The following is a 17,873-nucleotide window of genomic DNA, read 5'->3' as shown; positions in this document are numbered from 1 at the left end:
CTGGTTTAAGGTAATTAACTTAAGATAATAGACCAAGGTCACATTTTAAAATTCAAATTTCACTAATACATGCTGTGCCAAAGGTTATCTTTATTGTGTGCAGTTTGTCACTTTCACACTTTCTGGAAGTGTTTTGGTAGTTAATTCAAGTCTTTACTTTTACAGACAGACTATAGGGTGGTTAAAGGACCTGCTATACTGTGGATGTGGATAGTTCTCTTTATCACTGTTTTTCTAGTTAAAGGTCTCCTGTCGACATGTGCCTACATCTGTTAATCTTATTCAAAAATGAATATCATTAATCTCACCAGTCCTTCACAAAGTGCTTGCTACTACAATATGATACAAGTCTATACCTTATACCATGCTATATCACATTATATATATCATGCTACATTCCACAGTTGACCACTGTTTGAACTGGGATGAAACACATTACCTAATACAAAGATGATGTCTGGTGTGGGTAGTGAGCCAGCCTGCTCTTGTGTAACCTGTGTGTTGCCGTTGCAGTGCTGTGGAGAGTGGATGTTTCCGATGCCCCACAGCCTGGTGAAACCTTTTTTAAGGAAGAGAGAACAGAGACAGAGAGATATAGTACAACTTCATGCACACATCCAGATGCTCGGAGAGACCCTTCAAAATGTCACTAAAGGCATATGGCCCTGGAGCAGCTTTTCACATCATTGAGTATAACAGAGAACCAATACAGAAGATAAACATTTGCTCATATTTCCTCTTATTCAAAATATATGCAGCATTTGAACAAAACTGCTCTATAAAGATGAAATGGGACTCAGAGAAGAGGGACTGTGCAGACCTGAGAGGGGATGGCAGTGTGTTTGCATGTGACTCTGACAGTTATGGACCCTGGCTGTGCGAGAAATCTGTGGAGCCTCTCACCAGTGCAAGCATGCATACTTCCTTAGCAGTCTTAACAGTCAACTGGTCCGATATTGTTAGTTAGTGAACTCGGGTTTTCACAGAGGAAACCAGAGTAAACAATGTTTCAGAAGCTCATCTCGTGGAATTTAATACGTGGTCACTTATTGTGGTAGCAATTTATCGCAGACCTACATAGCACATTTCAGAAAGTAAAGAATACCTGCAAAGTCACGTGACCCAAAAGCTGTTGAGTAAAGTGTGATAGAAGAGGTGCCAAAGCCTCTTAAACCAACCTTTGGGTTCCATCATGTGTCAGCAATAAATATATTAAAAGGCTGTTTGGCTGAACATTTACAATCTCTCTGTGGACTCAGTTTTATAGTCTCACTTTCTCCCTCATTTAAAAAACTCATTAATGCAGATATGGTGTGTTTCATGTCTTTCTTTAAAGATGTCAATATGTCACTTATTAATTTAGGCAGACAGAGAAATGGTTAATTATATTCTTTATTCTGACATAAAATAATCATCTGCAGTCAATGAAAACATATCATTTTATTTTATTAAAAATAAATATTATCCACTTACAAATAAAGGTCACTTTTAGGTTCCCTCTGAGTGACAAAGTTTCTGTTATTATCAGTACTCTTTACCTTACTTTGGTCATAGTAAGAACAAATATGTCCTTTAAAGTGAAGAATTTTAAATTGTTTCTTTTGAGGCCTAGAGAATATGTACATGTCCTCTAGGCCTAAAGAATATGTACATGTCCTAGAGTAATAATATTCAAATTTGCGACTTGTGATAATTACAAAATAAAGTGCAGTTCAATAACTACAGGCAAATATAAATACACTACATGCATTTGGCTGAGTTATTAAATGTAGCTGGGTTTATAAATACATCAACATTATATCAGGATGGAAAGAAGGCTGTAGATAGATAGACTTGCAGGTAAGGGATGAATATAAAGAGATTTAAATATAGAGAGACATTCATGTACCCTGAGGCTGTTGGGGCCTTTTTTGCTTTTGTTTTTTGCAAGAAAATGTGTATCTATAGAGGTGATTGAACCTTTTTAGGGAAAACATGGTACAGTCATGTCTGAAAACAGCCACTTCTACTTCTAGCTTCTTCTATGTAAAATGCCATAATCCAGTATACTTAAAAGAGGAACCCAGAGGTTAGAGTATATTTGCCAAAAAGCTGGTGAGCTGAGGTGGACACTTGACATATTATTTTATGCCCATCATATTCCACAGAAAGGAAGAGATGAGAAAACGAAAACCCAAAGAAGTATTCCTTTGCATTTCTATGCTGGGATGATAATCTAGCTACTGAAGAGGAAACATTACTGATAGCTCAAAAATATACAAATCAGAAGCAAGTCTCTACTGTCTACTTCATGATCTAGATGGATTATGAAAAAAAAAAAAAATCCAAAGAAATATTCCTTTATATTTCTATATTCACTACGTGCATGTCTATTTAATTCAAACACGTTGGTTTAGTTAGTTCATATTTGAAATATGCATTCATCCATTAGCTAGATACATTACCATTAATGGATATACAACATGAGTGTGTCATATCCTTTAAGTGTGTATCAGGATTATAAAATTTAACTGCATAGTTTATAGTTCTTAAATAAATTACTCCAATTTCACAAAATAAGTGAGGACTGAGGTAACATATCCACAGTCTGTCTGGTCACACGAGGAACAGACAGTTTTGGAGGATCTCCTAATTGCTCCTAGAAGATTCTGGTGTTGGGGCTGATGCCCCAAATTGAAAATGCAGTCAAAACTCCTACAGCACAGTTCAGTTCATATATTAGCCTCATTTCCTCCAAAAAGAAGAGAATTTTAGTGCCATTTAGTGCAAATTTAGTTTTTGAAGAAAATTACATCTACAATCATCTAAAATAATTTTGTATTGGAGCTCAGACTAACGTAGATGGCTGGCTAAGCAAGCTTATACTCACCAGTATATATAACACAACCTGCATTTCGAAATGATTGCACACCTGGTTCAAACTCTCAAGCTTAGTTTTTCTATCTATGAAATCTCAAACTAAAATATTTTCCAAAGCAAAAATATCCAGTTGTAGGTTTTATAAGTAGTAATTTCATAGATCACTGAAATATGTTTTAAGATGTTTTTCTCCTTTATAAAGGGCTAGCATTTTTAGGAGAGGATACAGTGATAAGAGTCTTTCCATCCAGAGGGGCAAATAGAGGATACAGCTTTCCACGGAAGTTCCCCGTGAAGGTGAAAATGTGCAATTTGTTCTTCACATTGTAGAAGGAGATCTGGCCCTCCTCATAATCGAGGTAAATGCCCAACTTCCTGGGCACAAGAGTGAGGGGCAGGGCCGTCTCTGGCTCCGTGCAGGCGTAGAACTGCCTCGTGCTGCGCCACAGTGTCCAGTAGCTACTGGAAGGCTTCATGGGAAAGCGCCCTTGTCTCTCCGAGGAACCGGTGGTGACCCCTACTCGCCAGTGGCTGTTGTTGGACAAATCCACCTCCCAGTAGCAACGCCCGCCCGCATAGCCCTGCCAACCCAGCACGCACGGCCAGCCGTCGAAGCGCTGGGGGGTGTAGGCTACGTCAACCTCCCACAGGCTTTCTTGAACCTGCTTCTGGTCATCGGAGATTTGCAGCCATGGATGATTAGTCATAGGGTCCAGTGAGACGTCAACTGTGTTAGCAACAGCGGGGTGGAGGTTAATATTTAGGTTCAATTAAAGCTGGCTGAGATGATATTACACCTTAATATCATAAGAGATTAAAACTCTTCATATGTACTATGTCAGAACAAACTCACCTGCTGCACTGGTGATCCAGTTCCACACTAAAGAAGAGGGAATATTACTGATACCTCAAACATATACAAGTCATGTGCAAGTCTCTAATTACTACTTCATGATCTAGATGGATTATTATTAGAACTTAAAAAAATATTGAGCCGTTAAAAGAGCAGGTCATATTTCTGGAGTTACCTGAGTTAGGGATGTATTGTGGTGTTCCTGTTTCAGCAACAACAACAACAACAAAAAGAAGGAAATTAAAAATGAGTGGCTGAAGCAAATATTTATATGGAACAAACAAACTAGAAACTTGGTCATCTAATACATTTGTTTTGAATGGTCTATTCATACTAAATAGTTCTAATGTGGTATAATAAGATAATCATGATTTCTAATCAAGCTTTCTGACCTGCTTTCCAAGAGCGCTGCTTGGCAGGAAGCCAGAGCTGTGAAACCATATTCTGGGATTAAGAAAGAAACAGAATATATGTATATATTAAGAAGCAGAAAATAGTCCTGCCAGCACAATCCACTTACATTTAGCATATATCATTGTTACTGATGTTCTATATTATGGTTTTATCATTTTTTTTAAGGAAAGGATTTTTGAGGATATTCTTGTAGTTATTAAAGTTTGTACTAGAGATTTATCAAATCTAAGATTAATCTCTTACTTTGAGATGATTTTTATTGTTTGTGTCTCTGTAACCTACAGATTATTACTTGCAATCTTATCATATATAACCACAATCTTATTGCATATTTCGCATATCTTGAGGTCAGTGACATTGATAAGTAGATTATTATCAAAATGCCTTGACATAACCTTTGATTTATCATTTTGAAATGTCTTGTTATGTATTCTAAACACCTTGTTTTATTGCATCCCTAACCCCATATGTTATCATACACTCAGGGTCTGTAATTTCAAGGCCCAAAGAAATAAAACAAAGACAAAACACACATTTAGTGTGCAAATCTGTGTGTTCATAAAAAAGGTATCAAGATATTAATGTAGTAATATTTTTGTATTTGTGTTTAGATAATCATACTGTAACTTAATCCGGAACTAAAACAGAAGTATCAGGACTAGACTTTGACCACACCTTACAGTAATCATTAATCAGACTCATCCTCATGCTCTTCTCATGGCTCATAAAAGCCAGCTCTGCATTATGGAGCTTTACTCCTGACCCTGGTACATGCACAAATGATCACTGAGCATTTGGAAATCCTGGTCAGAACCTTTTCAACAATATGGAACCTTAACACAATTCAAAATAATGAAAGCGATAATACTTAAGTATGGAGTCCGGCTTAACATAATTACAGCTACACCATCATGACGCGCATATTTCTTTTTTCTAGATATAGAATACTCATTAATATAGAATATTCATTGTTTAATTAGCACTCTATAAATCATGATAAGCAGTTGACCCAAACAAATGATATGAGGGTTAACGTGTTACTGTACATCACCAACTATATCACACGTTTGTTATAATCAAGCTCTCATATGTGAGAAATATAACTTAATGCCATCACTACTACCTGAAGGTTTGATTGAAGAGAAAGAACTGATGGTAATTAGCGTCTTACCTTGCTGTCTTCCTTCAGTAAGGACCAGGTAATGAACTCCAGTAGGGGCATCAGTGAAACAAGCCTCTTCTTCCTGAGGCCAAGAAGTCGAAGCGTCTGTGTCAGTTCCTCTCCCAGCATGCCACAGCTCTGCACGCAATCACAGACAACCACTGGAGTCAGGCTGGCTCCCTCACCAGCTCAGAGAAGAGAGATTTCCATTCATTGTTTCTGAGAGGCAAAGACTGCTTGCCAGACTGCTTGTCAGAGATAAGTCTGATCATTCAGAGAAACGGTTTAGAGAAGAATGTTATTCACTTTGGGTGGTGGTGGTGGGGGGGGGTTTGGTTGTAATTAAAGAGGTAATTTGAGAAACTTTAGGCTACGTAAGATGAGAAACTCGAAGGCCTGGAGTTATGAAACACTACACAGTGAGGAAGCTGGGTTTTTTATGAGACCCTCGGCCCAGCTGTGTACTGGCAGCTGGAGGCTGACCTCTGAAACGCTCTGAAGCTCCTTGGCCCACTCCATGACCCTCTGCTCCACCAGCTCATTCTGGCTGTCCTTTCTCTGCTCATCGGCCTCACTGTGTTTGAATCTGTCCTGCAGCCAGGGGTTCTCTTTAGACAGCTACAGGGACACAAAGGCCGTTTATACCAAACTGTTGCTTGTAGGGTTTTAGTCATCTTCATGTCTCTCATATTAAGCACAGACATGTCTCGCCATGCTAGTGCCCACCATGTCAACGCTGTTGAGTTCATCAGCCCACTGCAGAATGAGCTTCCGGCTCTCCTCCAGACTGCGCTCGGCACAGGGGTCTTCGGGTTGATCCGAACCACCACACAGCCACCTGCTGCTGCTCTCGTCTGGATCGCTCTCCTTCTGTAAACCCACAGGCAAGTGCACGCACACACGTACACACACACGTACACACACACGTACACACACACACACACACACACACACACACACACACACATACACACACCTCAGTGTAATAGTTCCCAGTGGTTCATTTACCATGTGGTTCATTTAACAAAACAAAAAAAAAAACAAAACAGAAAAAGATCTACATAACAATTATTTTAAAAGGTAATACTAATAATGATTAATAATTATATGACAAAACATTAGTCAGAACCTGCCAGTCCTGATCTCACGAGCACCACCCAAATACAGCTGGAATCAGTTCTGTTAGTGGTATCTTTAAAGTTGGAAAATCACATGGCTATAAACAGATTAAGTGTATTCATAATCAGCCTTCTTGGCCTCATAAAAACATGTGGCAATAAACTGATACAAACGTCGTCTCCATGGAGACACTTAGCAGTCCGAAAAGATCTCCTTGGTGTTTGCACGCAAAGGAAATAATATCAGCCCAACTAACTTAAAATGCTAAAATAAATCCACAATCCTTTGTAAAATTTAAAAAAAAAAACACAAAAACCTTTGTAATAGACAACAATTTTGCTCTTTAAATTTTTTATATTACAATACTTTTAATTATAGCCAACACTGGGAAAACCCCTCACCAATGCCTGACAAACACAGCGGAGTCTGTGGCACTGACAATAAAGAGGCTGAGGTCTGCGCTCCTCATGACTCAGTCAGGCATTCCAGCTACTGCTAGGAATTTTCTCTTTCTTGATTGATGGATAATATCATATATGCTATGATATGGTATATCATGCCCAAGGTAACTGCTCTTTTGGCAGTAGTCTATTGCTTTACACCACCCCAGTCATCCCAGTCTACTAGTCTGTCTGGACATTATAAAACAAAAGCATAATAACATAGATAAACATAGTTAAAGACCTGTAGCCCGAGCTGCCGCATCCTGCTGACTCCCATACCCACCCTCGTACCCACCCTCGTACCCACCCTCGTACCCACCCCCATACCCACCCCCGGTGCCTGACCCCCGTACCCACCCCCGTACCCACCCTCTTACCCACCCCCGTACCCACCCCCGTACCCACCCCCAGTGCCTGCCTGACCCCCGTACCCACCCCCGTACCCACCCTCTTACCCACCCTCTTACCCACCCCCGTACCCACCCCCATACCCACCCCCAGTGCCTGCCTGACCCCCGTACCCACCCCCGTACCCACCCTCTTACCCACCCCCTCCCAACCCCTATGCTCAGCCCTCTTACCCACCTCCCGTACCCACCCCCATACCCACCCCCAGTGCCCGCCTGACCCCTGTACCCACCCCCGTACCCACCCTCTTACCCACCCCCTCCCAACCCCTGTGCTCAGCCCTCTTACCCACCTCCCATACCCACCCTCCTGCCAACACCCTGTACCCACTGCCCTGCTTACCTTACACACTTGTGCCACTTGTACTTTCCAGTGGTTGAGGAATCTCACACACTCCTGCAGACTACGCAGATCCTTTAGACTCTGCTGATGATGCTTTTGCTGTGAGGAACAGATTTACCATCACACAACGTAGTGCTTTAACCCCATTACTCCTATAACATCAGGAAATGGCCAATATTGCAAATTATTGTGTTCCTAAGCTATATAGAGAGGGAGGGTAAATTTTCTTTGGAAAGGGCTGGAGTAGCTACAGGTTAACCTAACAGAAGCACACCCAGCTCCAGCTGGTCTCAGCCATCATACAATTGACCAATCTTGTCAGGTATGCATCTGTTTGACTTGAATGAAAACCTGCGGCCTCTTTGAGCAGTGTACCATAGTGAGATATCTTTTGTTTGAGTCCATATTAAGAAAGGCCCACGCGGAGTGGCTGTTACCTGTGAGCGTGTGGAGTAGACATTGCAGCTCTTATACAGACCACTGGGAGCTGAGCTGTGAACCTGCACAGCTTCATCTGGGAATGGCCAGCGCACTGCTCCGATAGAGTGACTCTGCGCTTCCACCTTAGGCAGGGACTTCCCCTCTGCCAGGGAGACAATGGCACAGGAGACAGGAGGGCGGCATCCAATTACTTGCGGATTATTATTATTATTATAATTATTATTGTTATTGTTGTATTAATTTAGTTATTACTGGAAGTAGCTTGAGGAAAAGAGGGAGGCTTATAGCATTTACAACCACTGATAACTAAAGATTGCAGAGGATCTTTCATTTTCTCAGTATATGGTGCAGTATTAGTATTAGAAATGTACTGAGACTATTGTTTAAAATGCATTTTTACTTCATTTTGTAGCTGAATGATATAATGGCATACAAGTACTAAACATACTTGTGGTTTTGCCTTTAAGAATGCCCTTCATCTTGTTTTTTGCCTGTTCTCCTGTTAATGAATGAATGACAATTATGCAAATAAACAAGGATTGTGTTTCTATATATACATGCGCATACACATATACACACACATATACATCTCTAGAAAAATAATTAAGAGAACACTCAAAATCTTTCTTAAATCAGAACCTCTGCACATAAGGAAGCTAGTTCACTCCATATATACACACACCTCTTATTGAATTACAGCACAGGCACACCTCATTCTACTTAATGAGGTACTGATTAGGTGGTCACTTAAACCAAAACTTGTTTAATGAAGTATAGAATATAGGTAAGTATAAAAACTTCCTCTGTGGTCATCACAGTACCTCAAAAGTTACTGGAATCAAAAGATAAATTGACCATGCTAATAAGTGGAAAAGAAAAGATTTGAGCAAGGAAAACAAAGGTTCAATACTGGCTTTACTGGCAGAGATACACCGAGCAACACATTGTTTCCAGCCATAAACTTTAAAAGATACAGGCTAAAATAACAAGGTCAAGCAGCAGACACTGAGGACAGTAAAGCTACAAACCAGAAGAGGGTGGAAAGGACTCTCCTCTGATGACTGCCAACTCATCCAAATGTCACCAAACAAATGCAGGATGATGTCAAGTGACCTACAAAAAGAATGGCAAATGCTAGGGGCAGGGCTGAAGTCGTACAAAGCTAGAAAACAGCCCTTCATCAATCAGAATCAAAGAAAAGCAAGACTGAGGTTTAGCAAAGGACTGGACCGTAGATGACTGAAATGAGGTCATCTCCTAACGAGTGCAGTCTTCACTTTTGCCCAACACCTGGTCATATACTGATTTAACCGTGACCTGGTGAGGTCAACAAACCACAGTGTCTCGCAACCACTGCGTAGTTTGGTAGAGGATCAGTGATGTTCTGGGGTGCTTCAGAAACACTGGAGCCAGGCAGTTTTGTCATTGTGAAAGACCCATGAATCAAGCCAGTTATAAGGTTATCCTGGACGGTTGTCCTTATAGTCTAAAAATGTTCTCCAAGTCTGAGGAATTGTTTTTCCAGCAACACAATTTCCATGCCACACAGCCAGGTCAAGGTGTGGATGGAGGAGCACCAGATCATGACCCTGAAACCACACTGAAATCCTCTGTAATATGATCAAGTGCGAGTTGGCTGGTCAGAATTAATCAAACAAAGCTGATTTGCGTGAATGTTTGTGCTAAGAGTGATATGCAGTCAACAGCAATATGAAAGACTAAACACATGAAAGCTGTGAGTGAAAGACAGGGACATTTCACCAAATATTGATTTCTGAACTCTAAAATCATTAATCATTATTATTTATTAATGTATATAATAATTAATAATGTTTAATAATAAATAGAAACATTATTTATGCTTTGAAACACTGCATCTTTTTCATTATTTTGACTAGTTGTCATTTTCTGCCACTAAATGTTCCAAATTACCATTTTTATTGGGAATTTGGCAGAAATGTTGATAGTAGTTTATAGAATAAAATTAAATGTTCAGTTCACTGAGATACGACCAGAGAAACTGATCATTTTTGCAGTGGTCATTTATTTTTTCCAGATATAGACACACACACACACATATGCACATACAATATTACAACATGCAGGCCACATGCATTACCAATGCATGACATGACAAATATTATATGCATTATGAATTAAAAACCACCATAAAATGCATTTTCTAAATATAACAAAAGGTAATTTTGTTTTCAGTTCTAGAATTAATGGAGTAAAAGGATGCTATAATGTAGTGTGTAATCCCGGGAGGACTTACCCAGAGTGTGCGGGGAGGCAGGCGTGTAGCCGTGTGCAGTGTGTGCTGAAACTGCGTGACTGAATGCTCTTCTCTCTGCCTTTTCTTCCACTATTCAGTGACCTTTGGTCCAGTTTTATGAAACCAATTGGATGAAGACACAGATCGTACCAGCTTGCTTACAGGAAGCAGACCTCCCAAGGCTTGGTTTCCAATAACTCACAGGGCCGTTTACCAGCAATGCCAAAGGTAAATTGTAACATTTCTGTCAGGATTCCAAAGGTGGATTATTGAGCAGCAAAGGTTTTCCATATATTGGCCTTTGCTTCAGTTTCTGTTGCCTAAAAACCTAACAAGTATTGATAACATATTTTTTCATGTTACACCTTTGCAGTATATGCCTGCACCTGCATTAAATGTCTGAATGTTTAATATATTTGTCTATTTGACAAATATGTCAACAAAGTCTTGACTCTATTTTGCACTCTTACAAGAAGTCCTGTTTACGTCCAGTCCTGTTGTAGGTACTGTTCGCTTTCTCAAATCCAAAATGATTTAGAAGAGTCTACAAATATTATATTAAATTCAACAAGCTATTGAAATTGGTGGATTTCATTGTTTGCAAGACACTATATTCGACAATATCTATAGGAGTTGAAAAAAATGTGAAAACAATAATGGCTAAACAGGTGAAGTTTAGTGATTGTTAATGGATGGTTTTGAGATTTCCTGTAGACATGACTGGGACACAATGCACTTCATATAAAAAGCATTCACCATCCAGGAGTGGGTTAACGAACACGTTGGCAGAGCGCAGGGGTTTTCCCTGAGGAGAACAAAGTACACTAGATGTTAAGTCTGATGGAATTCTACTCTGTGTAGGAACTCATTCTGTGCCTCTCACCCTTGCAGTACCTACAGATCTCACCTCTGCGTCAAAATGCAATTACTCATCAAATTGGTAACCTTTCTGTTTGTATATTCTGGATCTAGTGACAGTACAGACTGTTTACCGAATGTGTGACCCACCAAATATGCAAATTCTTCACAATGATTTGCATAAGGAATGTCATTATCTTTATCTTATCTTTATGTGGAAATATATTTTAACTCTCACACACAGAAACCCCCATAAATATGCTATACATAAGTGTTTACATAAGCATGCCATAAGATCACTTAATTAGCTATAGGATTATCCCTACATCTGTCTAAAAAAAATTGTTCAGTGGTGAATGACCACCACCATTACAGTTTAGCCCAAGACTAGGGCTTAGTCCCCATCTTGAAAGCTTACTCTCTCATACAGGCTCAGGCACCAGGCTATAAGCAGCTTCACTGTATCTCTCTCTCTCTGTCTCTCTGTCAAAGAGCATAACATTGGATAAACAATATCATACATTTTAGCTTTAGGAAGAGAGAAATTAGCTTCAAAAACATTAATTATCTTAATTTTATTGTGATTTTTATTGCTTTGCTAAAGCATCGTAACAGTAAACTGATTACCAAGCAAAATGAGTAAAAAAGAAAAGAAAAAAAAAGACAACAGTCTATAATCTAGGCTAAATGCCATATTGGCCTGAATACTTGTAATAACACAGATTAGTCTCATCACCAAGAGTGGCAGTTTGGTTTGGTTTACACTGGTTAAAGGCATGTTGTTTCTTTTATAATTTTTGGTGTAGATAGATTTTGTGATGCTGAACACAAAAATGTTTTTCACATGATTTTTTCAAATCACATAAGGTTTTTGAAAAATGATTTTGCTATAATGATATTTAAAAATGATATTTCAAACATGGATATATAAAGCATACCATATGTGTACAGGTTTTCATGCTTGACAGTTGCTTAAGATCAGTTGCTTTGATTTTAGGTGAAAATCAAGTGATTTGACAGCCATCAACATTGTAATATCTAACAAATACTCATTATGTTAAAATATAGCAAGACAGTTACGTCTGATCATGCAGCACTTTACTCATGGGTTCAAGAATTTGGCTTGTTTCCATGACAAACACAGCTTCATATATCAAAAGCAGCAATAAGTAACAATAAGCAATGAGTATTTTATTGTAACACCTATAATAATGATCATATCATTAGCAGTGACACTGCTGGGTTCAAAGGTTATGTATTTAATTTGATATTACAATGGTTAAAGACTTTGTCCCTTGCAAAAAAAAAACAACCAAAAAAAAAAAAAAAACCCCAGCAAAAAACTGTTTATGCATTTTTGCAAACTGAATTACAAATATGCTAAATGCTATAAATGTAAATGAATACACATGTTTTTAGAATTTGTCTATGACCCATAGTGGTTTTTTGTTCAAGTATCCTCGCATATCATGTATAGTATGGAAAAGTTGAGCACGTCTGTGTTGGCAGACTATTGCTGGACACTGAAGAGGAATGTTTCTGAGACCAAATATAGGTGAAAATCATACAGCACACATTTCGGAAGTGCATATTTTAACTGCAATTAAAATTTCTTTTTATTATTTATGAACGTAGTATATTGTTTTTGTAAAATGTAATTGCTCTCATTTAAAAACCATGCCTGACAGAAATATTCTAAAACCATATTCGAATATATCATTTAAAAAAATACTATTATATTAGTAGTAGTAGTACAAAATATAATTCTATTATTATAATAAAAAGTATTATATTATAAGGTCAAATGTATGCTACAATTTGTGGGACCAAAAAAAAAAAAGATTAAAATTTTGTTATCCGGTGTCATGTGTCATTACTTTAGACTTTTTACCCTCATTTACACAAGATGAAGTCTATGGGGCCACATTATCCTGCCTGTCATTTCAAGACTCTTTCATTTAGTCTCAAAATAGACTCTTTAAAAATATGGACAAAACGTGTGTTGGACTGATACATAAGGTTACTCATTACTCTTCATTTACTATTTTTGTTTCTTTATAATACATACACCTTTGTAATTCCATGAGAATTCCATTTTAGTATTACTGCATGAGCCACTGTGTCATTGTGATAAAAACCCACTGCGTAGTTAACAGTATTCTCAGTTTAATCAAATACCATGAAATTTCAGTTCCAGGTTTTGAAGAACTGCTTGAAGATGGCTGTCTCCCTGCCCTGCGGTAGAATCTCCACCTGTAGGAAATTGAAACCCAGATGGATTATGAATGTCTAATAGTTTTTACAACGTGAGTTTCATGAACCTATAAAAAAAACAGCCTAGTCATGCTTTACAGTGTATGAACATATTATATGACCTGTGTAAGAATTTTTATAAAGGAAAATCACTTTATGTGTCATTTGCCAAACAAAGAAACTCCCATCATCCTGCATTCTGTAGGACATTTGCCTATTGGAATGCTTCAAAACCGCAGTTTATAATTACATATTTAACTGTACATGTTTCAGACAACTGTAGTCATAGGACTCTGCATTTCATTTATGGCCCTGGAGGAAATACGATGCACTGAAACCTCAAAAGTGTATCGACAAACCAAACCTGCGTTTTCCTGGGATAGTTCATCTTTTGAATGAAATCATCTGCCATTTTAAGAGCTGCATTCTTCTCTTGTGCATTTGCGCCACTGCCTGTTAGTAAACAGAAGATCAGAGCTGCACTACAAATGTGACTTCAAAAGGGTTGTCATACATATACAGCACAAAAGAATCGATCGGCTTACTTTTGATGAGGTAATAATTAGAAAAAGTAAGGTGATCAATTATTTTCATTGCTTAATATTTTTACTATACTAGATGTATATGCATAACAGAGAGATTTATCATCAAGGGATGTTTCACGCTAATTGTAACAAAGTCCCTTTGATGCATACCAGTATATTGATCTTAACATTACATGAAGAATAATATGAAGCTATATTCTACAAGATATTAAAATTCATGTTAAAAAAGTGAGTGAATGGTAAAGTCATTTTACACATGATCACTAAGCAGAGGGACACCCAGACCAGCCTCGTTTCAGCATAGTTATATTGAGTATGCTAACAGAGCTCCGTTATCAATGATTCACTTCACGGGTGATAACAGATGCATGGATCAAGTTCATACATAGATATATGATCTGTTATAAGTTACTTACTAGTACTGAGGCTCATATATCTGGCTCTCACCTTTCCAAACAAAGATCTTGCCATTGGCTCCATTGTCCAGGATGAAGCAGTCATCACGGAGAAGAAGGTCCTTGGCAAATGGATTTTTTTCTGAAGCTTTGGTGAGCTTCATTGACCCTGTAGCATCTGAAACCTGTGGCAAAGTAAGTAATCTTAAAGACATAGGGAGAAGTGCCCCCTGATTGCAAGACCACCATTAAGGTAATTTAAATGTAATTAATAATAAATCTAGCAAATAATCTGGGGTTTTTTTTTTTTGGTTTGTTTGTTGATTTTTATTATTATTTATTTTATTTTTTTTTTTGGGAGGAGGAGAAGGAGGAACATTTTCCATAATTATATTTGAACTTTTTGTCAGAATGACAACCAGTGACATTTTGTGTGTGCTCTGTGCCATATTAAGGAACATTATTATACTATTAATTACAGGATTTTTGCTCATTGCAGTTTATTTATAAGTTAATAAATAAATAGACAAAACAAGATAAAGCTCCATGTGTTTCTGATATAAGAACACGATTTAGTGTACATGTAAGCTCTCGCCAACAGAGTTCAGTTTAAGCTAATCAGATCTCACATTGTTCTGGAATCTGGAATGTCTAAGAATATACTGCACTTGATGTGTATATATATATATATATATATATATATATATATATATATATATATATATATATATATATATAAATCCCACAAACCATATAAGATTCACCAGTTTGACCTTTGGTTGCTGAGAGATTAGATCAATCAAGTTAAACCTTTTTCTTGTACTAATTTAAGGCAAGTTTGTCAAGTTTGGCATTATATTACATTAAAACAGCACTAATTCAGCACTAATTCCACATGAATTTACTCCCTAGAAATCTGCCTCAAAAGAGCAATAAACAGTCAGCACAGTCACCCCCCCCCCCCCCCCCCCCCCCCCAAAAAAAAAAAAACACTGCTAAAACTGTGCAGGTAAAAAGGGGTCCTGATACCTTGTATAGGCAGGCTGAGTTATTTGCATCTGCTTGGCTGTCATCCTCTGGAGTGCTCTCTTTAAGCTCTGGCTTTGGACCCAAAACCTGTCAATCACATAGTAAAGCCATACAAACAAGGGCTTTGCACGTATCGCACTTTTACATGAGACGTAAAAGGTATTAGACCCTGTATAGTGATGTATCATGAGGGTCTCTGTACCAGAAGTCTCAGCAGAAAATTTTACCATTCTGTTGAATACAGCAGTACCTGGTTTGGGGAAAGGGGTCTAATCATTTGTCTGTCAGAAGAAAGTTCTGCCTAACCTAACATCTGTCCACACAGTTCTTCAAATAAACTTCTACAACAGTCAGTATGGTCCATCTGTAGCCTTAAGCAACACCCACCTCATATCCACTCATCTGTGTTATTAAGGTTAATATTAGGGGATATATACTTCATTGCAAGTCATGGGGATGTGGAATGTGGTGGGCTTTGAATGAGGTTTCTTCAGGTGTCAGACGTGACATTACTGTCAACTCACTGTGTACTGTGGAGCCATTTACCAAATGTATATAAATGAATATTTTACTTCTCGCCTGATTTCCATGCCTCATGTGGCTGTGATTCACTAAAAAAAAAAACCCATGATAGACGTTCTTCTCAATCTAGAAGATTTCAACACTGGTGGTTCTGCATATGTCAGACATAATGTTGGCCATACCAACATTCAAGAATGTGTGCAACCTCATTTGTCAATACATGGCTTCCAGAAATGAAATAATTCAGTAAGAAAGGCCACAAATGAATGCCTTTCATTTTGTGGAGTGCACGTTCCACCAAGTGACTTTTTCCACAGATGGATTCCTCAGACATCACTGGAGAACGAAGACAGGCATGATGCATGCACTGACAAATAACTGTTGTTCGTATAGACAAACCTGACAACATGCTTTCACTGGAACATACCAAAGCTCATAGCGAATCTCAGTCATAACATCTCTCAATATCAGTCCTAAAAATCCTGTTTTGCTTATGCACTGCTCAACACGCATGTAACAAACCAAACAGTTTTATTTAAAAAATAAAATAAAAACAATTAAAGAGCTTTTATAACTGTAAAATTAAAAGGGAATTTCAAGTCTGCACAAGGAAAAATAAAACCCCCCGCACAAATAGCATGTAAGCTCAGAACTAAATGGAGGTGTCCTACCTTCAGCATTTCTGGGGTCTCCTCTCCCTCACAGATATGACTGATTTGGGCTTTGCCATGTCTCTCTGTGTCTCTGATCAGGGTTGCAATCTCTAGAACCTTCTGCTTCTCAAAGATGTTGGCCTGAGAGCCAACCCATGAGACGATTGTCTGGAGAGTGACACAGCAAAGATTGACACATCTGACTTGTGCCAATGGTTAGGACAATGTGCACACAAAATATAAAGTCACCCAATTGGCTACCAGCTCACTCCTCTGTGTTTCATTTGCTGGCACCTCTCATTATTGACAGAGACTCCCAAACCTGCTCTCACATCCACAAATATGCCCTCAAACACACACCCACATGCACCAGACCAATACACACCTCTCCCAGATCCAGTATGAAGCAGTCGCCTTTGTTGAAGCTATCCCAGGTGAAGTCAACCTCCTTGGCTCTGATATTCTTCTTCCCTTTGATGTGATACAGCCTTTGAACTGGGCCTGAACCAGATTGTGGTTTCCTGAATCCAGACTCCACACCCCCCTCCTGGGGGAAGGAGAGAAGGAGAAAGAAATAGAATCATCCATTGTATGTGAGAAAAGTAAGCAGAAGTAAGTAGTTAATCTTACCTTTTCTAGGATTTTATCATCAAACACTGTTAAAGGTATGCTGTATGTCTACACTTGAGCTAAAGCTTAGCTCTCATACTTTACGAGAATACTTTACTTTAGTACATCAAGTGCCTATCAGATATAGGCATCAGCCGAGAGAAATGAGCTTTTGTACACACTGAGCAATTCAACCTGGAAATATGAAAACACAAAGACAGGAGGACCGAAATGCCTTCTGTGTGTTTGGTTTGCTGTCCTGCTTTCTCCTGTTCCAGTTCTAGAACTGATGGTTAAAGAACAGCTTCTATCCATCTTAAAGGTAACAGTCGCTCAGTGAATGCTGTGCATGTAAAAAGTCGATCTGTGCTTCATGTGATGTGCTGACTTGCAGTTTTGACGAGTAATCCACCTTGAGTCTTTATCAGTACACTTTTCTCTTATATTAGATTATTATATTTGTAGGGGTGTTTATTATAAATAAATATAGATATAATATTTGTAGGAGTGATTTTACAATAGACCTGCAAAATTCTATAATATGCAGGAGTTTGAAGTTCAGCAGCTTTGATGTAAAACCTGTGTTGAATCAAAATGAGGGTTTTCAACCAGCCAATATACTTTGATAAGAACAGATGTTAGGTTATGTTTAGCCTGTATAACACTCAGTGTTGCATTCACATCTCCTTGCAG

The 17,873-nt window shown here is 38.4% G+C and overlaps 2 protein-coding genes across 2 annotated transcripts in view; both read right to left on the bottom strand.

Moving 5' to 3' along the window:
- Positions 1-3,053: 3,053 nt before the first annotated feature.
- Positions 3,054-9,144, bottom strand: si:dkey-219e21.2 (E3 ubiquitin-protein ligase TRIM39). Its single transcript, XM_035533558.1, has 11 exons — positions 9,070-9,144; positions 8,490-8,540; positions 8,038-8,183; positions 7,601-7,699; positions 6,015-6,158; positions 5,772-5,906; positions 5,298-5,426; positions 4,105-4,156; positions 3,888-3,914; positions 3,713-3,739; positions 3,054-3,586 (listed from the first exon to the last, which is right to left on the bottom strand). Exons 2-11 carry the CDS (start codon positions 8,518-8,520, stop codon positions 3,054-3,056), a joined length of 1,323 nt encoding a protein of 440 aa, XP_035389451.1. The 5' UTR covers positions 8,521-8,540; positions 9,070-9,144.
- A 3,200-nt stretch (positions 9,145-12,344) lies between these two features.
- The window catches only part of capgb (capping protein (actin filament), gelsolin-like b), an 11,027-nt gene continuing 5,498 nt past the window's right edge, over positions 12,345-17,873 (bottom strand). The window contains exons 4-9 of the mRNA XM_027020916.2: positions 16,957-17,118; positions 16,590-16,739; positions 15,397-15,483; positions 14,420-14,552; positions 13,792-13,880; positions 12,345-13,427 (exon numbers count right to left, since the gene is read on the bottom strand). Coding sequence (XP_026876717.1) covers positions 13,362-13,427; positions 13,792-13,880; positions 14,420-14,552; positions 15,397-15,483; positions 16,590-16,739; positions 16,957-17,118 — 687 coding nt within the window. The 3' untranslated portion in view covers positions 12,345-13,361. The remainder of the gene's footprint in view (positions 13,428-13,791; positions 13,881-14,419; positions 14,553-15,396; positions 15,484-16,589; positions 16,740-16,956; positions 17,119-17,873) is intronic.

This window comes from Electrophorus electricus, chromosome 14, assembly GCF_013358815.1.
Source record: "Electrophorus electricus isolate fEleEle1 chromosome 14, fEleEle1.pri, whole genome shotgun sequence".
Taxonomy (NCBI): Eukaryota; Metazoa; Chordata; class Actinopteri; order Gymnotiformes; family Gymnotidae; genus Electrophorus; species Electrophorus electricus.
This window is presented reverse-complemented; position numbering and strand designations above follow the sequence as displayed.

Bases quoted from the DNA above. Each gene is read 5' to 3' on its own strand.
- si:dkey-219e21.2 (XM_035533558.1), bottom strand. From the start codon at position 8,520: ATGAAGGGCATTCTTAAAGGCAAAACCACAA. The intron at 4,157-5,297 runs GTAAGACGCTAA...TCTTAATCCCAG, and splicing joins TACTGAAGGAAGACAGCAAG to AATATGGTTTCACAGCTCTG. The intron at 3,587-3,712 runs GTGAGTTTGTTC...TTGCTAACACAG, and splicing joins CTGGATCACCAGTGCAGCAG to TTGACGTCTCACTGGACCCT.